At 43.8% G+C, this 24,925-nt stretch overlaps 1 protein-coding gene across 1 annotated transcript in view; it reads right to left on the bottom strand.

Annotated features, from left to right (window-relative positions):
* robo2 (roundabout, axon guidance receptor, homolog 2 (Drosophila)) overlaps positions 1-24,925 on the bottom strand; it is a 146,516-nt gene that overhangs the window by 56,140 nt on the left and 65,451 nt on the right. The window contains exons 2-4 of the mRNA XM_008276643.1: positions 5,308-5,465; positions 4,835-4,955; positions 4,205-4,343 (exon numbers count right to left, since the gene is read on the bottom strand). Coding sequence (XP_008274865.1) covers positions 4,205-4,343; positions 4,835-4,955; positions 5,308-5,465 — 418 coding nt within the window. The remainder of the gene's footprint in view (positions 1-4,204; positions 4,344-4,834; positions 4,956-5,307; positions 5,466-24,925) is intronic.

Genomic DNA, 24,925 nt, shown 5'->3' with positions numbered 1-24,925 from the left:
AAGCCTGGAAGCCATATTCACTCTTTGTCACTGTGAATGTTTGTGTATGTGTTGTATGTGAAGAAATGCACAAATGCATTTAGCAAAGAGAAAGTTGAATGTATAGATATTTGTGGTTTCCAAGCAGCAGGGAGGTATTGCTTCTTGATTCCATGAAGATAAATGAAAAGTAGTGATGCATAATGAATGAAGAGCTGCACATCTTCCTAACGAACGCCACATTATTGTACTTATATTCTGCATGAATGACAGCTGATTATTATTTCATTCACCTTACTTTGTTGTTGACACAATCAGTGTCAATAAACCCTAAAGGTAAGTACACTCCCCACCGTCCTACTGCCAACAGCCCCCCTTACACATGCACTCATAAATACCAGATGTATCCACTTATATATCAAGGGAAGTAATGGAGACAGGAACCATAGCCTGCCGTCATTTCATTCTGCTGAGTTGCAGAGGTGAGAAATCACTGAAACTGGACGGTCAGCATAACACAGGCGCTCCTGTCACACTAGCTTTAACAGCTCTCTCAAATAGAATGACCCGCACACACCTCTATCATACACAAACCCACACTGCACACACACACACACACACACACACACACACACACACACACACACACACACACACACACACCAAGGAATTGAGTCAGAAAGAAAGGCCTTTCTGCTGAATGTTGCAGGGGGCTGCGCTGTGGAGGTCAACAGGGACAGGGGGCCTGAATACAGATGGACTGCAAGACCAAAGGGGCTCTGATAAGGCACAGGAGAGGGCACAAGGTTCCACAGCAAATAAGGAGCGACCGCAAAAACCAAAGGAGGGAACACGTGGGCCACACACTGAGCGAGTAGGCAGCGGGAGATAATATGCTCTGCCCAAGTCTTTTCATTGGAGTTCATAGATTGCAGCAGAATCTCTTCCATTTTGAGAGTTCTCCAGCATTCCTCTCCTGGCTCTCTGATGTAGGAGCAGCCATCGTGTGCTTTCCCCGAGATTCTGCAGACATGCTCGACAGACGGATATTAATCTGATACTGATATTTTTCCACTTTAAGACAATTTCACAAATAAGTGATCGGATAAAAATTAAGCAAACAAATATGGTGGATGTTAATTTTCAGCCACATTATGGGAGAGCGCTGTAGATATGCTGATGCTTGGAAGAATGTTGCAGCATTTTGAGATAAACGCTGCAATCCGGTTGCTTAATGTTCTGAAGGTTTTCCCTGAGAGAGAAACACTGTTAGCATCTGAATCTAATCTTATGCATACGGGTGAAAAAAATGAGCCCAATTCAAACCAGATTTATAAAAGGGAGGTTGGGTGACTTTAATATTACACGGGCTGTCCAGTAATTTTTATCCTGCCTGGAGTGTGTGATTTTTTCCTCCTGCTCTGATAACAAGTATGTTTTTCAGTATTTCAACACACATCCCTAATTTGAACTTTAGATTTTTGTCGATTAAAAAATCCGACCCTGCAATTTGGCATTGGGCGAAGTATATACTAAAAAGACAAGTTTTGCAACCATCTGCTCCCCCAGGAGTATTAATTCTGTCTGGGTTTATGTACATTTTGGGGCAAATTTATGTGGCGATACTGCAAAGTCTGCAAACGGAAACATGATTGACACTTAACCTAAATCGTTTCTGATTTAGAATAAAGTCAAGAGTCGATGCAAATGTTTCCTTAGCTGATAACAGAGTGTCTGAACTCTGTATCATTGCAGTGAACCTGCTGTTAACTGACATTTTAATTTACAGTTTCAAGCTATTTACTCTGACATGTGCCAGACTGTAATTTTAATGGTTTCACAGGGATCTCTCAAGAGATTTCTCATCATAATGTACACTGAAAAAAAAAATGGATTTGACCTATTTCATTAGACTGCTGTATGAAAGCCTTTTGACAAGTATCATAGAGTAGATATGATTCTTGGTGATTTAGTTTTTATACAAATATAGAAAAATACTGACACAGAGGTAAATGAGCAGAACCATTGTCTTTGTCCTCTGATTGAAACCACTCTTGTTCTGTCTCTATCTCCTCTTCTATCCCACAGAGACTGAAGCCAGTGCCATTCTGGCGTGCTTTATGTCTATGTGCCAGTGTGTTTGCCTGAGAGGCTGCTGGAGCCGCTGAGCATATTAACAACCTGTTTACTCAGCTGAGGCTCCATTTCCCTTCTTCCTAGTATAAAAGTAGCACACACAGACATCCACAGAGAGACACGGGCATGTAAAAGGGCCAGCAAAGACAAGTTGAAACAATTTGATGGTAAAGAGGTGAGGTCCTGTTAAGTCTCTCCCTTTCTATGGCTTATCATAATAATAAGGACAGTGTAACCTTTTCAGATAAAAAGCAAACAAAGACCACTAACCACTGCATAAGGAACCGCTTGATCTTCAGTCATCTTTTGCTCCTATAGTGTCGATCACTACTAGTACAGCTGGAGAGGCCCAACGTGTGAAGCCACGATGGCTGTGTTTTTATCTCTTCTTCTTCAGAGCACTTGCCAGTTATCAAACTGGAAACTATTCTTGGGGAGAATTTCAATAATTCCTCCGTCAGTCAGAGAGAAGCCCTGTTTGATGTTTGTTAAGTGAGGATAAGCAGTAGAGAAAGCGGGAACAGATTGTCACTTAACAATATCAGGGACTCTTCTTTTTGGCAGGCAAAAAAGGCAGCAAAAAAAAAAAAAGTGTCAGAATTAAAATATCGTCTGTGTCTTCGCGATTGCTTTTTAGCTTCAAAGCAAAACTGGGAGAATTAAATATAGCGAGGAAAACAAAAGTTCCTACATTGTAATTAGAAACACTGAAATGTTTATCGTGTATTAATTTTGGCACTATCTTTTTCATGTGTACCGTATCCAAATAAGGCCAAACTTCAAAGGGATGATACAGTTAGCAAGGACGCAGGCACATGACACTCATCCTACTCGGCTATAAATCTGTTAATTAGTGTACAAAATGAACTCATTTCCAGAGCCAACTCCCTATCAAAGACATGAGTGAAATACTTTTATGTGTTTGCTTTGGCACGGCGCTCATGTCCCACTGCCCAGTGAACCAAATCCTTATCAGACACAAACAACCCGCCTACACTCGGCTCTGCAGCTAGCCTTGAGAGATGTCAGGTCCACTGAGTGTATGTTTTATGAGGTGATCCAAGCAGTGTGTGACTGGCCTGCTGGCTGGGGACAGAACACTGGTCTCTTTGAAGTCCACTCCTGACAATGACACCGCTGTTGACTGCGAGTCAAGTGAGTCACAGTGAAGCAATAGGCCGACACGCAGGACCCAATGAGAACAGTATCACTATATCATCAGTGGCTTTTTTTACAGGAAGTTAGACAGCCTGTAGTTGGCAGTGGTGCTCGCATTTTCTCAGCAAATTACAGACTTTTATTGCTTTTTTCTTACATCAGTTTCTGTTTTTGTAAATGTGGCTGAAAGCATGTGTCATGTCTGTGAGGATACACAGACTGAACGGGGTTAAATGCGTATAGAAGGTAGTGATTATCTTCCAGGTTTCTGAGGCGTCTGTGCCAAGTATTTCTCTGAACAGCTGCACCTGTACACAGACACTCGAGGGTCACGTCAGCTGCTATACTCTGTCTCTTTGTATCTCCTGTCATCGTATCTGTCTCTGTCTCTACCTGTCTGCTTTACAACGTGGCAGATTTCTTCTGCTCCTCTACATGTCTACTTTTCGGCCTCCCTGCCCACTTACCTGTCACTCACATTTAATTGTCTAGTTCAGTTTCTGTTTGTCTTCATGCAGACCCCTTCCTTGACACGAGACACGGACTATCGCTGACTTCTGGGGCAACCACGGGTAAAGTAATTTTTAGCCGAATGTGTAATGCGCATTATGTATAGCCTAATAGGGGTATTTACTGGCTCCTGGCAGCCACACCAGGTGAGAACTGGCAGTGCGAGTTATCATTAGTTTGAAACAGTCACTCTGACTGACATCAGTGCCTTTACAACGCCTTTGCATTAGGTGCAGTCTGTCACACCCGGTACTTAACACAGATTGGCATGCAGCGGCACACTCACGCTTTAAACCGGCTGCTCATATTCAACATAGAGGAAAGAGGAAAAACCATCTCATCGCTGTTTTATGAAACTTTCTTTCCTCGAAACAGAACCATTTGGAGAATACTCAAAGCATATAATAGTCAAAGTACATACCTCCCACGAGGAACATCAATGTCGTCTTTCCTCCAGCGTACATTGGGTTGGGGGTCTCCTTGTACCTGGCAGCGGAACTCCACCGTCTCCTCTTCCAGCACCACCTGGTTGATGGGCCTCCGGAGGAAGGTTGGTCGCTCTGCAGGGTGGAAACAGAAATACATAATGTTAGTGTGCCAGTTTTTTGGCTGTAAGTAGCAGTGCATGCACTATTCCTCACAAAGGCCTCTCCCTACCAAAAGTTCCCCCCTAATCACTCACATGCTGTTCATTAGCATGTTGTATAGTCTGTTCTCTTTGTGATCATTACGTAGGCAAAGAAATATATCAATAGCTCTAAGGCACCAAATGAACCCGTAACTGTTTGGCAATAAAAGAACTGAGGCGTATTTAATCCCATCCATTATATTTCACTCAGACTCTGTTTAACCTCATTATAGCTTAATGGCGAACTTCAAATATCAGTGGGCAGTGTGTGGCAAAAAGCATAATCATATTCAATCATGAGAACACTTGGCCTCAAAGTATTCCCAGTATTTCCTGAGGATATACAGTAACATAGATGGACGTCATTCTGCAAAATCGCTGAGTGGAAATCAGTTTTAGGAGACCTGGAGAAACAAAGCTTACCAAACACTGTAACTTGTGCCGTCTCGCTGTCCCTTTCTCCGACCATGTTGGTTCCCACACAGATGTACATGCCAGCGTCACTCTTTCTTGTGTTGGAGATCATCAGCTTCCCTCCTCGAATCTATAGAAAGAAAAACATTTCCTTATTATTATTATTATTTTTTTTTTTTTTTACAAATTATACATTTTAAGTTTCCACTTGGCTTCAAGTTTGCTCCACTTTTTCTCTTTCATGCACACAAGCACCTAACAAATGTTGATCACAGATTTTTTTTCTATTTTTGTAAAATAAATAAGCAAAGTATTTCAAATTATAACTGTGTGATGATGCACACCAAACATTTCTTCACTTTTCTGTACTCCTAGTCATGGTTGTGTTGTTTCCACAGAGATGCAGAATTTTATATTTCAGTGAAAAATGAGATCACAGTGAGTAAAAACATGAAAAGCGCAAAACAACTAATGACACTCACGGTGATCCTGTCATCCTTGTCATCGATCCGCACTTTGTCCTTCTTCCAGTAGATGGTGGGTTCGGGATGACCTCTGGGAGGGACGCACTCAAGGATCGCTGGCTCTCCTGCCGCCACCACCACATCTGTTGGGTTCTGTCTGAAGTCATCTCGCAGCACTGAGGGATAAAAACGAGGAAACCGATTAGGAAGAGTTTCTGAGTACGCCACATGGCTGAATTTAAATGAGTAAATGTTGATCATTTTTAAAACGTCTTCTTATGCAGTACGCTGTGTGAACAACGCAGTATGAATGTATGCATCATTTATTGAGGCTATTGAAATGGGATGTACGGGTTCATCTGTCTGGGCAAGCGCAAGTGAAAGCTAATTGGAGCTAATGGAGGTCCCTGTGGAGGTAGCAGAACAAACAGAGTCAGAATGCCCTGAAGCCTGGTGTCATTCACTTGTGAGAGCTCACAGGGGTGCAACGCTGCTACACTTTGGTGCCATGTACGCATACACTGTTACACACAACCAGATACGTGCTAACATGGGTGGAAAGAAAAAAAAAAAAACAACAACAGCGGGTGGTCTGGTGAACAACTGTGGCCTTGTGTCTAATCACCCTCAGGTAGGCCTTTTATCACACAGATAGCCTCTCGCCCCGCATAGTGTTCAGTGAAACATACAACGCCAGCTCATTATCAAACAAGGAGAGCCGCTGTCAAACAGAAACACACCAATGAGCACACAAAATGCAAATTACAAACACACCAAGCTGACTGTAAGAAATTAAACCCTGAGTTCACGGCGTATTAAGAACAAGATATAACTTACATACCAATGAGCGAACATGAAAAAAACCAAACACCTAATGTAGGCAAAAAAAGGGTTTAAAGGTGTAAGCTGGGGGGTTTCTCAAGCTCCCCTGCTGTGGTGCTCAAACAGATTTCTCTCCATTTAATCTACAATAAATCTAATCCGTGGAGTAGCACTTTAGGTATTTCAGTTTCAGCAGTGTGTCCATCAATGCAGCAGCGAGGGACACATGATTCCTCTGATGGATAAAAGGACTGAGCTTGTTGGGGGATATTTGAAGATGCTTGAGGAGGGCTAAATTAAGGCCAGCACCACAGGTCCTTATGTAAATTCCATGTGGCACAGGGGACAATGGCAACGAAGGCCGGGATTATAAGAGGGGATAACTGGTCCCGGCGCTGCAGGCTTCTCTCATCTCTTCATTCGCTCTTTTTACCCTCTTTACAGAAAGCCACATAGCCATTGTCTTCTTATTTATTTATTTAGACCAAGGGGAGGCAGAGTGGAGGAAGAGAGGAAGCTTTCAACCCAATTATCCTGGGCATGCATGGGGGTATGGAGTGGGACTTTTGTGTGACATGAATTCAAATGAAACCTTTGCGCGGGGGTAATAGGGGAGAATACAGGAGAGGTAGAGATAGAGATTTTCTCTCTCTTATGCAGGACTGCCCTCTAATCTAAAGAGCTAAGGTAATTAGCCAGCTCCAGTGTGCCGGACCCCCTAGCCAGGGTGGGCATAACAGCCACCACCACTGGGCTCTGTATTTGCATTACAAACAGATGTCCTGCTGCTTAAAATCATAGCATGGTTTGGACCATACACGGGCTGTTGTTTTCAAGATCACGTTGGATTTAATTGCTCCTTTCCATTCACTGCTGATAGCACCCATGGGATTTTTGTCAGAATCAATTTCCTTTGAAACAGAACAGTGACAAAAGAAACACGCATTAGGTGCATCATTACGGTGCTTGTGCCACGCTGTCTAATCTAATCTAATACTGCACACAGTGCGTCACAGTAAACGCATCCCTACCCTGCAATCTAAATAAATACACGGACACACACACACAACAAAAAAAATAGGAACAAAAATAAATAAATAAAAACAGAGTCGTCACACACCCCAGCAAACGCACACATACTTGTTGAGGACAGGATAAACAGTAGGTTACAAACAGCTACAAGCAAATAAACAGACAGAGCACTGGTGAGAGGATTATGGTGGTGTGTAGGTTCAGGGCTATCTGATACCAAGACGACACTTACTGGATGCACCGAGTAAGCAAATGTGAAGAGGGGGTTGAACCAAATGCATCTTATTACACTATCTGATTCTAAGTACAAGACCAAAGTCATCCGGGTCATCATCTTACAACTGAAGCACAGCCATGGCACAAATATCCACCCTCTGCTTGTAATGTTTGTCCTGCTTCATTACAGTACGAGCATGTCTCTCTTCCTCGGTTACACATTTGCCTACAGGCACCTCCACGGTCAGAATTATACTTTGCAAGTGAAAGCTTTTATATTAGCATCATAACTTGACTGTTTTCCCTGTTAATCTATGTGAGACGCATCTGATACGAGTGTATCATTAAGTGGGTCTGCGTATCTGCTGTCAAGAAGCTGAACTCTGGCTCCAACTCTGAGGCCCTGTAGGCATTTAAGCCCGAATCAGCCAACAGACGTAAGGTAATTGCATTTCTATCCCCCTGAAACATTCGGCTCTTCTTCCACCGAAAACATCTCACCTCCCATGGAGTTCCAGCGGGCCGCAAACTCTGCCGTCTTGCTCACTCGCTTATTAATATTTATATATTTTTTACATGTACACCCCTCTGTTGGCAAGTGCTACATCTGTCAATCCGGCTGCGGGCTAAAAAGAACCCATGTCTGAAAAATATTAATATGCCTCTGCCTCTCGTATTTTACTTATTTATATATTTCCTAAATATCTGAGGAGCGGGCTGATTTGAATGAAGGAGCATCAGGCAGGGGGCAAAGCATGGCAAATTTGCAGCTCTTTCAGCTGGCACCGTTTCAACGCTGCAAACTTAAAGGGGAGGGAGTCAGGTTGTAGCTTGTACTGTGAAACAGCCAAGGGGTTCAGGGTGGAGGTCCATGCCAAAACAAAAACACAAAGGAGACACCCACGCAGTTACTTTGTAAAGCAGACTGTCCTACATTGGCAGGAGAGGCCTGTGCCAGCAACCATTAGGAAGGTCTGTATGTGGGTGTGGGTTTTTACCAAAGACACACTCTGCGCATGAAAAAAAAATCAGCTGGACGCAGACACATGACAGCCCAAAACACCCAGCATCACGGCACAGAGGTGGCAGGGCAAGGACGGGATGAGGACAAATATTTTGTACAGTGCGCCCTCCTCTCCCACCCAAGATATTACTCACTGGAGGGTGACACTGCTTGTCGGAAAGATTAGTGGGGAGCCTTGACTGAAACGTCCAGCCTGCATACTGAGATAAGTGCTGACAAACACATTCACCTACAGGAGCGCACCTCGCTTTGGTTCACAAAGGTTGCGCTCACTGCCACAACACCACAGATGTCTAAAACCCATTTTTTTCCCCTGGTTTTGACATTCACATCACTTTGATGGACGTTCACCACACACAAATACACACACGTATACACACACACTACACGCTACACACAAACCTGACAAACTGTGAAGCATTTCTTAAAAGCTGCAGGGCTTGGTATCTTTTTGTAATACTGCAAATGCGAATGTTTGTGTATATTTGTGTGGTTGTTATTACTTTTCTCTCCCTATTTACTGCAGAACAGACCCTCAGTGCTTTCATAGATATTCTCCCGGGTCAGAGGCTAAGAAACACACAGAGAGATTACAACAGCGAGAGGCCCGAGGCCATACCCCGGCACCCAAACCTACCACCTTCTACCCACACTCTGATTAGAAAATAAACCATGCACACACAAACTGGGAGAGCTGTAAAGAGGTAGCTCCAAGCTATAATATCATTTCATTCGAGTGTTTTTTTTTTTTGCGCTTCATCCGGCAGAGTGCTATTACAATACCACCATTTTCAATTCCGCCCTTAGAGAAGAGAGACAATATATATGTCACTTGACAAAACATACCAAATCTCCTCTATGTGCTGTCATTGATGTTTTGTATTACTCTTGACGCTGAAGGCAGGAGAAGGATAATGCCACACTATATAATACAGCACTGAAAGGAGATATGCTCCATTTGTCTGGATGCAAGATTTTTCTCCAGCTCTGACTCACTCATTTGCCCTCCCACCGGCCAGAGCTAACCTTTGCCCCCCATCCAGATGTAGAAATTACCCCCTCAGCAGGCAGGCAAGCAGCAGGTTCACACATATCCCCTGTATTCCTCCGCTGAGGGGTTGCAGGTCAGACCAGAGAAACAGCTGCAAAAATATGGCCGTCTGGTCGTGCCCAAGGCTGCGCCTCCTCTGAGAGCTGAATAGAGACTCTCATCATTAGCACAACTCATAACCATCTCTCTCTGTCTGCCTTCTTCTCGCCGTCATCAGGGGTCATTCTCTGTCTTTCTTTTTCTTCTATCTTGTCAGTTCATTATTTTTTTTTTCCAATCCCAGAGCATTGTCCCGTGTGTTGCATCTTGCCCCCTCCGCTCACTTACGCTGCCTCGTCAGTGCTCTCTCTCTGCGCTGACTGCAGATGAGGTTCTGCAGATGAAGCCATATACATGCAGACTACCATGGCCACGTTCTGATATGATCTCCAACCGCCGTTCTCCCTATCTGCAAATCCTGAGCTAAGGGATTGTAAATAACACTGTCACTTTCCACCGATAAGATGCAGGAAATATGGAAAATAGTGAAAGTAAAGAGAATCATATGGCTGGCAGTGATATTATAGAGGGGGGGAATCACAGGTGGTGATACCATATGAAATGTGCATCTTTAATAGAGCCTTGGAGGGAATAAAGGAGACAGGGCTTCTGTGCTCTGGTGAGAACGCTGAGGGAAAAAATAAAAAAAGAGGCAAGACGTAACACCACACAACAGGGGATGACAAGAGGATGCCTGATCAAGGTCAAACTCAAGAGGTGGTGATGAGCACAAAGGTGCTGAATGGATGAGGCTGAATGTAAATGAATGGCCGAAATTCCATCACACTCATATCTCACACTGTGCTTCTACCTCTGATTCAGTAGATAAGCCTAAACAAACATCTTTATTTAACCAGCAGTCTCATTCAAAGCTCATTTTTCAAACGGCACCCCTAATTTGGCCTAACAAGCCCCCGAGCAGCACAGTAATGACAGCAAGACCACAGTGGGCAATTCTGCTGGCCAGGAAAAATGTGTGGTGTGGCTCCTGAGAAACAATATAATTAACTCTTAATGAACCTCTTCCCTTTACACCCTATAACAATACCAACACACACATACATACACATTCACGCACACACACACGCACGCACACAATTCAATTTAGCCTAATCCATGCTTTATGGTAATGTATAGCTCATTAAAATGTTATTTAAAAACTCATTAAAATTCACTTGAAGAAGTAATGGCTTCATTACAGTAATATGCTGAAAAGCAAAGAAAAAGACAAGTAAGGACAAGGAGAAGAAAGAGCGCAGAGAGCGACAGCTTTCTAATCACTTAATTGTGTCTAAAATGGAATACATTTGCATAATAAATCATGATGTTCTCTATCCTCCTTTCTATCTTTTTTCCCATTCTCATAGCACTCTGTAATTAGCAGGCGCTACAATTAAAGATGCATTTTGCCCCAAAAATGATTTCGGTGGCCACTCCAGTTTTCATTCTGTTGTCTTGTTTATGGTCATGAATGTGTTTGGGGGGCTTGGCAGATGCAGACAGTGTGCTGAAACTGGAGCTGGCTGATACTGATGAACAATGTGCCCATGGGCCTTTGTGCCGCCTCCGATAAGGCATGATGTTGTGCTGATGCTCGCGCTCAGTCCAGAATGGACACTTTACAGCCGGAAGGGGGAGTAAGACGTGAAGGAGGAAGGAGAAGAAGGGATGGGCGGCAGGGGGGGAGTTTGTAGATGAGAGCGGGATTGATTTCCTGCCAATTCCAGCACAGAGGACAGTGCAGACAGAGGTAGTGAGGCATCATGATGGAGCAGGTGGGTCTGCTTCCTGCATCGAGTAAAGGAAGAGCGGACAGGAAGTAAGGTGAGAACAGGGGGAAAAGGAGAGGAAGCAGTGCGCTTGGGCAGACAGACAAACGTCTGCCGTTAATGTCTTCTCTCCAACATATCAGTGTCCTATTGCATCAGATCTATCCAAACGTGATAGATAATATGGCACGGCAAGCGCTGGAGTTTTATGATTATGAGTGTAGTAGTGCCAAGAATATGGCATGGTAGGAGCCAAATCATAGGCTGTATTTTGGAACATTTGGAAAAGCAAACTCCCTTCAGCAGCTCTCTATCTCTTGTTGTGACTGCTTGTATTGATTCCTATCAAAGATACAGTTTTGTAAAACAAGTTTCTTTTCATGCAAATTCAACTCTCGTGGTCAAAATACCTTCTTTCATCTGCCATCTTGTTCTCCTTCTCAAACAATGTCTTAATATCTCATTATTTTTCACCCTCACCAACTCTGGCTCTCACCTGCAGTGCTATAGTTAATATGTATAACCCCCCACAGTTTTCTCATGTAGCTATTCGAGTGGAACAGATGTCACAAATCCAGCTGTGACACACTGTCAAACCAAAGGAGAAGATCCATTGCTAGGCCGGAAATAAATAGGTCTAAAATGCTGCTTGTGCTGTTTATGTGTGGTGATAGCGCTGTGTTTCCTCAGCATATTTGTGTGAGCTCTGGCCCTAATGACATTGAGGTAGTGCCCTTCCACAGGGAAAGATAATCCCCAGGATGCTGCTGAACTGTGTCCAGGCTGAGAGAACAGGGCGAGACTCCCTCTGAGACTGCACAAACACACACACACACACACACCCACATCCACACAGGAGCTGAGTTTCTTATCCGGTGTGGCATACTTACATGAGCATCTCTGGTGAAAATGAAACCTCTGCAGCTTCTTTCTGTAGCCCACCATGCAAAGCTTCATATAATCTTTTATAGCTTCCCTGTCTTTTTCTTTATGCCCGCCTGTTTGCTGCACTTCCTTCTGTGTCTATTTTATTGTTTTGGTCTATAATTGGATTGGCAGTAACGGTGGACAGAGAGCCGTTAGGAGCTTGTAAAAGGTGTCACTCCGCGATGGCAGGCTCGTTTTAATTAAGCTCTCGGCTGGAGTTGAGCAGCTTTTATCTAGCTTGGTCTGATGAGCCCCAAGTGAAAGTGTGGGCGTGCTCTACACCGTACTGCAGGACAAGCAGGAAGAGGAAAGGAGGTGTTTGCAACAGCTGTAGATAGCCCAGTTTACTATACTCAGCTGTCCTCCCCAGACGCCAATCTACATGCCTGGACCATGAAGATACTAGGAAACATCATAAAAATTCAGTGTGTTTGTGTGTGTGCCATTACGATGCCTACTTGTGCTCATTGTGACAGAGCCCCACCCATCAGCAGTGTGCAGTCATGTGTACATTGGTGCAGATGCAGAGCCAACCCCGCAACATGGCGGCAGCAAATGGGTACAAACAAGAATCTAAATGAACACAACAGAACACTGATCTCTATCCCACACTGCTGCTGTAAATTCTGAACTAATCCTACTTTACTGTCCTGCCTGTGCTAAAATCAGCATGTGCGGCTGACGCTGGAGGCACCGCTGTATGCGGCATAATGATTACAGGGGTCTTTCCTTGCTTTTTCCCCCATCCTCAATCCTCCTAATGGCCTCTTCAGATCATCTGTCCTTCAATCAATACTGCCTGAAAGGAAGAATCCCACACCTAAGGACACTTTGTTCCCCCACTGTAGATCACAGGTGACACATCTGCCATAGCGGGGATCACCTGATGGTTCTGGAGCAGAACCTTACAGAGGACTTTGAACCAGTTCTGATATCCATCAAATTTTCTAGGTGGGCGGCACTGGGCAGGAGATGATATAGCTAGATTTGTGAGCGGAGGAAGGCTGAGGTCTGTCAGTATGTTGAACAGAAAGCAGGAGAGGTGGGGTGTTAAATCACATGCAGCCGAGACGCAGAGACATTTAAAGAGATTTATTGATCACTTTATAGATCTTAACTCTTGAGGAAGAGCAAAAATTAAACTGGATACAGAGATGACCTTTACAACAGCCTCACCCACGGGTGTTGTTTTTTTTCCTTTTTTTTTTTTTCCTGTTATCTCCCACTGTATATGTATGTGTAGGCTGGTTATGACTGAGGGGGAAAAAGCAATTCCCTATTTAGTCAGACAGTGCGTTTGAAAATTCCCCTCTGTACAACCAGCACGCTATCACCCTGAAGATGTGCAATATACTTTATGTATGTCTGCTGAAGCATGATTGAATGCTGCACATAACATCTAAATACTCGGGATAAATTGTAGCGGTGCTGCTGCCTGCTCAGCAAATCACTGCTACATTAGGCTCACCTAAGTACCACACAGTCACACACACACACAAATTACAGTTTGAAGTGTCGGGGCTGCAGAGCCTGTCAGTTTGTATGGAAAGCAGTTGCCCAGCACACGGCAGAGCGATGCACCAACAGCACTAATAACAACCTGATCACGCTATACTTCACTGAAATGGGACTCATATACAGTCCATTACATTTGGTCAGATAAAAAAAAAAAAAAACTGCTAGACTAAAAAAACCCACCAACAGACACAGAAGAATAACTGTCCAGCTGATATTTGTACATTTATATGCAATATGAAAGACTTCAGGATGTATTCTGAGATGATTTATTAAGTTCTCTTGTTTCATTCCGCTAAGGAGCTCCACATCTTGAGAGAGTCTGTATCATCGCATTCCTATTTTGCAATCCAATTCATGTTAATTGCAGCACAGAGGAGTAATTGTCTTAGTTCCATCTGTAATCAGCTTACTGCCTTAGTGCAGCTGGATATACCTGTATGCGAGGCTTATGTAACCTGCGTGCTAATGGGCTAAATTTCATTCATTTCAGGGCATGGAGTAAAACCCAGGATACTCACTCAGGTAATCTGGCCTGTTGGAAGCATCAGTCTGTATGTAATAACCCTGGTGTGTGTGTGCATGTGTGCGTGTGTCTGCGTGTGAGTCAATCCATGCTCATATTATCATGCAAATGGAAAACAATCTGAAACACACCACTGGCTGCCATGCTCAGGATCAGTGCAGAGCGCTGTGTCTAAACCATTTCTGCTCTGGCCCTCAGCCCTCCCTCTTTTTAAGCTTCTCCATTTCTCTCCTCCTGGTTTATCCCCCTCTTAAATTTTCTCAGGCACCACATCAAAAAAAAAAGGCAGATGAAACTGTGTCGTTTCATACTGCGTTGGTGCTACAAACTTGTCCGATGTATCTCTGCGGGCCGGAGATGTGAGGTTAATTATTTCGGCAAAGAAACAAAGCTAATGAGGCAACTTCTAATCCAAAGCTATTTGGAGTTCTGTCAACAGTATTGACTGCACTGCAGATGGGATAAGATATCGTTGGAGGGCACCAATGACCTACATAGCAAGGACAAGACAGTGGCTCAACAGCAGCACAGCACAGTGATCCCACAACTCTCCAGGGCAAAGATTCTGCAGCAAAGACAGAACAGTGAGAAGATACTGTATGTGCGCGTGTGCACAGGCGAGCATTTTCATTTCCACCCACGCAGTGTCCTTTATCTTTACAGTCCCCAGCTTTCACATGACCCAGTAAGAGAATCCAGTTTGCGACCAGCTATGTGCTACTATTACCCCTCGCTGCTCAGCAACACACAATCAATACTGATTTCACCTGGCAATTAGTTAATAATTCAATGAGCTACACCTACTGAGCCAGAACTGCTTAAGATAGAAGGAGGGTGTAGCTTGTATGGCTGTGACCCAACATGTTTGCTGTGAAAGACGCTTGTGAGCGTTTGATACTGAAGCTTTGTTCGTGTGTCTAGCAAGAGCAATAAAATGAAATAAAATAAAATGGTATTCTCAAGTGTGTTTCCACCACAGAGAACATTAAAGGCATCAAGGGATACTTGCTGATAATGAGCAACGAGGCTTTATGACTCAGGGATGCAGACGTATTTTAAATATGAAGTGTTCCTTGGGAAACTATAAATGAGGAAAAATCTGTAAAGATTTACTGTTCAGAATTATTTATGAATTTCTAAACAAAAAGCTCTGAGTCCTTACAATGCCCAAGATGTAAGTAGGTACTTACTATAAACAAAATCATGACAGTGTTCAATTTGTGCAGATGTAACGTTTTAATTTCAAATAACTGCAAGGATTACTTAGGGTTGTCTTTTATTTAGTGGACACCTAGTTTGCTAATGATTCAAAAATATGGGATTTATCTAACTCACTAAATGTTCAGCTGGGTTTAAATGGAGAATATCAAAGTAGTTTATATTTTTCCTACAAATGGCCTTTATTTTTTTAGAAAACTCACACTGTAGAAAATCATTGGGAAGAAAAAGGCAAAAAATACAGCACTACCAAAAATATGTATTTTCTCCCAAAACACATGAGATATTATATTATGTTACATCCTGAGGATAATAACAAAACCACAGACCTTTTGCAATCATTGTGGACACTGACCCATCCTAAAATCAGTTCATTTCTGAATACAATTCCACCTAATGCTCAGATCAAAGGTGACAATTCTTGCCATTTAAGATAGAAGGCACATTTTTTTCCTTGATTAATTCCAGGTCCTTGAAAGGTCAGCGTGATACAATGACATTTGAAATCGTCATGTCTAACCCCAGAAAGCAGGACGCTGGGGAGCCATTAGGGGGGAACTTCTGTCGTTGGGGTGGACATTTACTGTAGTGTGGCCACAGACACCACTTGAGCTGTTTCTCTTGCCGCCGCTGGAATCCCTGATTGCACGCAGGCACAGCACTCTCAGATCAGTGGGGGTGGTTGACACACATCACATATGATACAGGCACATACGTACAAACACGGACTTGCGCGCACACACACACACAGATGCGGTAAAGCCGCTGTATGAACACAGAAACAACCAGACACTCTGTCCCCTGGGTAATGAAAGAGCATTGTGAGATAGTGGTTGCTGTAAAACCCAATTAGCGTGTGCGGTTTTATCAGTTCTCTCAGTTAGAGCTACACATACAGATAACAGCTTCCACAAGATTGTGTTTTGCCTGCCCGGCTGTCTGCCCCCTGCTGGACACACACAGCCCAGCAGGTACATGTGGAGAAATAAGGACTATTGGGGGATAAATTACTGTGATCATGTATTCTGGGTTAATGTGTTCTCCATAGGAGGCTTAATCAAGATAAATGAGTATAAAATCACTGCGTGTCTGTTTTTGCGAGGGCTAATTCATAACACTATGCATGAAAACAAAGGCGATCCACTACACAACAGAAACCACATGTTGTATGGGTGTATCTTTCAACGCATATAATCACGCAGTTAGATCTCGGGCGATGCGAGAAAATCGTCTCCCTCTGTATCGCATGTAATTAAACAAAGATTATTTCTTTACGGCACGTCTCAGGGATGATTTTCTTGCCTTCAAATGATTGCAGCTAAAGAATGAAGCGGTTGGATGACAGCATCACAACACCAGCCTTATCCCTGTCTTCAAACACCTCCATCTCCCACAGCCACATAAAAGAGCAGAACAGAGTAGTGGCAATCGCAGCCACCGTGCTGTGCAAGCCTCTGCTCCGCCGCAGCCGTCAAAAGAGCTACTTCTGTATTCATGTGCCGCATCACTCTGGGCTCTTTGATGGCACAGATCACTGTCAAGATGCTGAGGCTCTCACCAAACATACTGTATGGCTGAAAAATAGTGTAGAAAGATAAATGATTCTGCATTCTGGGGGAAAGGCAGACAGAAGAAGGCTGTGTGCGCTCTGTGTAGGTGTGTATTTGCATGCTTGTGTAACACTGATTTGGGCGTTTTGATTAGTATAGATTACCTAATCATTTTCAAGTTTCATTAGCATTATTGAATATCAAATGTCATTTTAGTGACTTTTCTCCCAGCGTTATTGATTCCACTGATGCTCGGGGTGCCCCTGCTCAATAGGAGTTAAGAACTAAGTAGCAATCCAGTCAAGAGACAGAAGGAGAGAGAGGCAGGGAGAGAAACGGAGTGAAGTGTTTTTTTGCCATCTTTCATTATTCAGCCTCAAGCCATGAATAACTGAATAACTGAATCCACGATAGCAAGGATGGAGGGCTGTATTTTCATACAGCATGTCTGAATGTGGGGGGAAGCATAACAAGCCACAAGAAAGCAGCATCCTCCTCCTCCTCCTCCAAAGTGGTCTTTAAATGAAGAGCTAGGAGCTCCACTCATGCATGACTGCATCCTCCATTTCAGCGTGGACCTCCGCACCCCGCCCCTTTAGTTGGATCAAAAAGTAAATAATGATGGTTAAAATGCATACTTCTAAGATACGTTAATGAGTCTGTGAAGACGGTTCGGTCAGCGGGAGAATCATTGTTATTAGAGCAAGAAAAGGTCGGCCCCTGTCCGAGCACAGCGTTTGAGGAGGCACCCTGCTCTGCTCCCTGGGTTGCTACTGAATTAAATATGAGGGGCAGTGGGGGAGACGTGGGGATGGGGCAAAGTGCCTCAGTTTAAATAGTAGAAAGGTGACATGTGAGCACTTTGCCGTGGCTGCGCACCCCTGACCTAACCATGCCACGGTGACAACCAGCACTTAGCACTGCCCACAAGAGTCAGATCTCACCAGGTAATTGTTGCATGTTTTACATCAACACGACCCTGAAGCACCGTGATACCAACAAACACGCCGAAACAAACACCGTGCGCGTATCTGCTCCATCACATCATTGTGCAAACACCCCTGCCCAGCTAAAAACCTGTCATTAACACAAATAATTGATGGCTACTCTTCCCTGGAGCACTCAGATGATTGAAGTCGATCAACTCATTTGAGGGGGAAAAAAAACCCAGAAAAAACATAGCGGTTTAAAATTGCCTTTTCAAATTCATCTGCTGATTACCATAATCACTTCATGGCTGACAATACTTTGTAAATGTGTGTGCTATTAATGCCAGCAATTATGCGGGCTAAATGCAAATGGAGTACCAAGCGCGGATGGACCTATCGATCTGTGCAGATAGAGCACAAACAAACCCTGTCTTACTGTTGCCACTGCAGAGTGACCCCTCGGCCCATTTCATCATTATCCCCTGAGTTTTGTCCAAGCCAGCTGAGGAGGAAAACTTTGCTCACGTTTCTACTCTACATGCAGAAAATGGGTCCTAGACCAATTTATAGAGGTAATTTTAGTGTGAAAATGGATTCATTCAGAGTTCACAGTGAATGCCTTCTTGAAATGTAATGGCTGCTCTACTCTACACCTCTCCTGCTTCTGCCTCGAGACGGCGCCTCAAGCTGTAGATCACTCTCCCGTGAGCCCTCACTTCACTGTCAGACCAGCAAATTCCACCTTCATTAATAGCAGCCACTCATGTCTGACTTAAATGAATGTACAGGCTATCAATTAGCTCAGGCAAGACCAGGCATAGTGTACTCAAGGGAAAAGAAGAAATGCATTCTGGATAAATGCAGGACAGTGGACGTGGATACTGCTGCATCTCTACCATTATTATGCCGTTTAAATTTTTGTTTTACCTGTTAGACTACAGTGGTTTTCCTATTCATTCCTGAATAATTTACTTTTATTTTGACATAATGCAGGATGGCTCACATTAAATCACTCAAAAGGCGAGGAAGCACTGAACCCAGTAAATCAAAATTTGGACAAGCACAGGCACATATACGTTTGTACACACCGGCTGTGTTGTCGGAAATTCATTTGTATGGGTGTCGTAGCCCAATTATTCATTCATACATAAATGTACAGCATGCTCACCGTTTCTACATAACCCCAACATTTTTTTTCTGTTGATTAATCATGCATCCCGCAATCTTTCCATCTCCCCCTTTTCCTTGATGAGTTAATTTCTTTCCCATTGCTTGTTGTCTGAGTGACCCTGACGACCCAGGAGAATCTCCTAACAGGCTCCTCGTGCCCATCAGGATTGATCAGTCCACAGCACCCTGTCAGACACGATCAATACATCATTCCTTCAGTAACAAGGCCCTGCTCGTTTGCCGCCTCTTCCTTCCCTGCATCGCTTTACTTTCATTTTATTATTATTTCTCGCAGCGGATCGATGCAGGCAAACAGGCCCACTGTAAACCAAACCACAATTAGAGCAGCGTCTAATCTTCTTGTTGACTCTATCTCCCTCACAACAGCCAGCGAATAAAACACAAATGATAATGAAATCTAATGGGATTCTGTGGAATGAAATCACTTAAACAATGAAGAGAAGCCAGCCACATAGAGGTATATACCAATCAATACCTTATATGCACCCAGGCTTAACAAGCCTGCAGAGCAGCTTTTCTTCACGGTGATACATCATTTGGACTGGCAGCTTTCAACAGGTAAAGGTGAAAAATATACAATAGCAACAAACAAACACACATACACAAAAAAAAACCCCACAAAATACATTATGTTACTCAGAAAACAGAAAAAAAAACACACAAGCATGGGAACATTCATACTGTATATACACAGACACACACATTCACACATAGCAGTTCACATCTGAGAAAGTGATGACACACTTGAGTGAACACAGTCAGAATTTCAGATCTATTTTCATCCAATTAAGTGAATCTCTGCAGAATAAAATTACATTTCTAATACCGAGCGCAGAAAATGACATACGCTATGGTAAGATAATTTAATAACAAACTTAAGCCTTAATTAAACTAATAATTTTGTTAGGGAAAGCACTAATGGCATATTAATGTCAGTTTTTTTTCCCCCTGTGAACTATATTAACATCAAATTTCTTTGTCTTCCCCTTAAACAGGCAGGGGGTTCTAAAAACTGAGGACAAAACTGTCAGTGACTATGAGAGGAATGATTTCTGCAGTGTCATCGCATTAGCAGCTGGTTTACGGAGAGACAAAAATAGACAGTGAGCTAATTTGATCATTGAATTATAGATTTAACACGCCTATGTAGTTTGGCCTGGGTTTGAGGGTAGGCATGTCTGAGAGTAGCGCTGGTGATGCGAGAAGCGCTGTCTGCTCGGTGCAGGCGCTGTGCAGGGCAGCAGCGTGGAACTGCAGGAGTAATTAGCGAATCGGGCCCCCAGCTCCCTGTGAAGTCCGGCCTTTGAAGGAGGGAGCTCAGACAGATCAGTGGCCCCTCTGATGTATGTTTGTGAATCTTTCAAGGAAGTGAGAGCTGCTAACGAGGCCTCATCTATTACCATTTGAGATGTAATTAGCGTCGCTGGAGGAATGGAGCAGGGCCAAGCAAGAGTGGCTCAATCTGGGCTCTGTGTGCCTCCGTGTCCCACAAGGCAGCAACAGCAGGAGGATGAAGTGAGCAAGTGGAGGGAGACTCCCTGGAGAGGCGACAGGGCCTCAGCAGCCCTGACACATAGGCCAAGCAGACACACAGCCACCATACTGGAGCACAGAGGTGCAACAAAGCTGGCAGCACCAGACTCTTTGTTTGAGAAGAAAGGGGCCTCTAAAACAAACATATGCACATGTTTCTCAGCCCCAATTAATCTGTTGAAGTGTCTGTTGAGATTATTAAAGTTTCTGTTTTTTAAGGAAAATTACCAAAATTATTCAAGAAACTTATTTTTCAGTGAAAATACTCTGCACCTTCTTCACTCTAGTATCCATGATGACCGATTGTGTACGTACTGTATCAGTGTGGGAGGATCTGGATTGACTGATTAGCTCAGACTCCAAGTGGTGGCCAATCTGTGCGTCTCAGGTCACAGTGGGGTCGGGTCAGGTGCGACTCTGTGCTCTATTAACTGTTTTAGTCGACCTTTAACCCCTAAGGGTTGAGCTGCCTGAACCCCCGGGTTGTCTGAACGGACCATCAAGGTCATGACTGTTTTCACTGAACATCAACAGTGATTTAGTGGACGCTAATGACCTATTAGTCTTCATCGTGGCTCGCTCTACGAACACAGCACCAATTCATCACAAACTGGAGGTATTAAATCCTACATGATGGAGACACCTGCTATGCACACCTCTTTGTTCTACAGCTGTCTGAGTAAACTCCGAGATCAATAGGAGTCAACGTAAGAGGCCAAAATGTAGACTTTCTAAAGTGCAGTCACCTTTTTGGAGTGGGGAGCTGCAATGCTACTCAGTAGAGGCTATAATAATCTGGGTGAGGCCAAGACATTTTTTGTATTTCTCCCTTTATCCACACCCTCTACCCTCTGTGGTGGTTGAGCACTAGGTAGGGCGGCTTGCATCAGTATGCAGCATGGAAACGGTGAATCAATGGAGTCTGGAGGACTCTCCACACTCTCTCTGTCCCGGCCTCGCTATTAATGACCAGGAACCGGGGCCCGTCCACTCCCCTCGTGGCCACACGCTAAATTACCAGCTGTGAATCAACACAGCATTTATGGGCAACCGCAAATTAAAGTGGCTAAATCTGCAAGGACAACCAGACCTTGTATAAACTACAGGATCACAGGGCACGCTAAGAATGGGACCTGAGAAATCCAATAAGCTGTATAAATTAACTGGGAAAAAAGATATCGTATATAAAGAAAAATGGCTTCCTTCAGTTCTCAGTGGACATATCTGGTCTGGTGTTAGGGCCAATGATAGACACGTATAAATGCCAGGCCAAGCACCTGGCTAGACACTTATTCTCATCAGAGCACACAAACACAGTAAAAAAAACAAAAAAAAACCCAAGCCACATAAAAAGAGAAAAAGAAGAGATAGCGTAATATTATAACAGACTGTATAAAGGGGATGGTAAAATAATAAATAGGTAAACAAACAGTAAAGCTGAAGGGGAAAAGGCTTTTAAACATTTAAGCGCAGCGGCGGGAGATGCCGCAGGATGACCTGTAATGGGAGAGAGGGGGAAGCGGAGGAGTGGTAAAAGCCTGATAAAATAAGAGACTGTAACCTCACTCCACTTAGCCATCAGACAAAGAGATGCTTTAGGGAGTGCATGAGCAATATCACCATAAAGTCACAACATGCTGTGTGTCGGCAGCTGTTTCTAAGCCCCGCGTGTGCTTCTCTGCACACTGGAACAAAATGAATAAAAAAGCCTTTCAAAAAGAATGTTTACAGAAATAACTGTTTAGCAAGTGAGTTTGAAAGAAATAATGGACTAGAACAGTTGTACATTAGATGCCGAGAACATAAAGAGTGATGGGGGATGCCAACAGTGAGAGAAACAGAAAAGATTATCTCCACAGTAATTACCAAACCTTATAATTACAAGCTTGGAGAGAGAGAGGTCGGACTTTAGATTAACCTTGAAATTCATGTGTCGACACATGCACATGCCTGCACAACCTGAATCACATCTCTGAAACTGAAGTTTTATTGGCATGTATGTGTTTATTCAAAATCTTCTCTGCAATAAGGTTGGCTCTTTTGGGCATTTGTTGTCTTGGAGGAGTGGATGAAGTATGCCCTTCGGATAAATTAATACCATTGAGACCTTACTCCAAAAATCACTAAATCTGAGTAACAAAACGTATTGTCCCCACTATATCAGGCAATCAAATGAATTGGCTTACTGGAATTTGAGCCGCTAGTTTCTAAGCTGGTGCCAAATGGAGGCCTTTAGATAAAATAGAGAGCTGCTGCTTGCCTGATTTAATGGGTGTGTGACTTTGAGTCTGTGGCCCTGTGCTCTGGCTTTGCCATACCTTTTTCACACAGTGTTTGTAGGTTATTGTGCTTCTGACAGTATGTCAGTGTTTGTCAAACATTAAATGCTTCAAAATGGGCCTCCCCTAAAAGTGCCTTGGGACCAGACCGCTCAGCCTCCTTCCATCTCAGTAGTGACAGTCCACCACTGAGGGAGAGACAGTCTAATTTCACTGCTGGCTGATGTCCATTCAGCTTGAGTGATGAGGGAGCAGGCCATCATGCACACATATGTACACACATGTATGCTTACGTGGCCAGAAATACGCACTGTAACACACACACACACACCCACCCACACGCCTGCACAGAAAATGATACTAAAACAGTAAACTCAAAGGTTGGCTCTGTTGACAGGCCCATTAACTGGCCTCTGCCTGCCATTTCAGTCTTGTTTCACACTCTCCAATTCCAGGGAAATATACTGGCCTGCAAAGCCCTACTGTACGCTTCAGTGCACCACGGCTCCTCCGAAGCCATCGTTATCCAGCGTGCTGTCCTCTGCTTGCACCCCATTCTCGCTCTTCATTGTCATGCTGAAAACAAAACTGTTTCAGTGTAATAGGTTGCCATTCTACTGACTATCAGGTGCCTCTCAAGGTAAAGGTTGATGAGAATATGCATGGACCTCTCAGAGAAAGTTAGAGGCAGTGAGTGAGACATGACCAGAGATGGGGGGCCCTTTGGGGCTAGTGAGGCCTCTACTACGATAGTCCCTGATGAAGACAAATGGACAGGGCCAATATGGCCTCCCTGTGGCAGGCTATCATCTACAGGAAAAGGGGGGTTTAGGATGGCTGGCTGGATGACGGACGTACAGCCTAATTGGTGACCTGCAGGGTTAGAGATGTGTTGGGGAGGCCTCTCCACTGACTGAATCAATCTATCCTGAGAAGAGGTCAGAGATCAAGTGATCTGCAGAGGGAGAGGTGAAGGGATAGGGACACATCTCCTGTTGGCCACTCTCAGAAGAAGAGAAAGATGATGTCTCATCTCACAATCAAAATGAAACAATACATCACCTTTTCATGAAATGAGGATGCAAATAAACATTGTGTAGATATTAAACTAATATATCTGAGAAGTGTTTGAGGTTTGTGTTTGGGGAAAACAAGCGCACTTAATGTGATGATGATACAAGAAGGCACAAATCTTTATTTGTGTGTGGTCTGTCTGGTCAATTCAGCAGTGAATATTGTACATTGCGCCCACAGTAAAACACAAAAAAAGATCTGTTGCTGAACACTAATCCGAGTCAAGGTTTGAACATTGCCCTCTGCGCACAGTTCTTTTGCAAAAGCTGGAGGGAAATCGATCACACGCCTGAATTAATACTTAATCATAGCACCCCAGATGCTCTTAGCTGAGGCCTGTGTCCGCTGCTGAGCAACCATGGGCGCCACAAAGGAGGAGGGTAGGGTTTGGGCAAAAGGCTGAAGGAAAGTGCATCACCGAGTGGACCATTTGTCTTTTTTACCATCAGCGTGAACAGATACATCGACACACATCAGCATGCATGACCAGACATACGCACGTACACTCGGATCACCACCACTGGCTGTCAGCTCCACTTGCATATACACACATGCAATCAAAACTGGGCTGAACTGAAATTGTCTAAACTAGCTCCATTTGCCAGTGAGCTGGCCAGACAGTCTGACATTTCATCTCCTTGTCAGTTAAAGCCCATTTCCATCCAAGAGAATCATGTAGTGAAGCCTGGGTGTATTATTATTTGCTGAGAATAATGTGCAGCTTGGCCCTAATGGACAGCACAAAGACTGACAATAATCCTGTGGAGAGGAATGTCAACATGTTTCTCCATACTACAATATTGAAGTGACATGACAAAAGCGGATGTGAATGTGAATGGCTCCAGTGTCCAGACTGCCACTGGAGAGTTTCCTCCCAAGTCTATTCAGATTGAAAACTGCAGCGCTGCTGTGTATGAGGGGCTTTTACCAGTGACTGACAT

This window comes from Stegastes partitus, unplaced genomic scaffold, assembly GCF_000690725.1.
Source record: "Stegastes partitus isolate 25-593 unplaced genomic scaffold, Stegastes_partitus-1.0.2 Scaffold78, whole genome shotgun sequence".
In the NCBI taxonomy this organism is placed as follows: domain Eukaryota; kingdom Metazoa; phylum Chordata; class Actinopteri; family Pomacentridae; genus Stegastes; species Stegastes partitus.
Note: the sequence above shows the minus strand (reverse complement) of the source record. Positions and strands in the feature narration are given on the sequence as shown.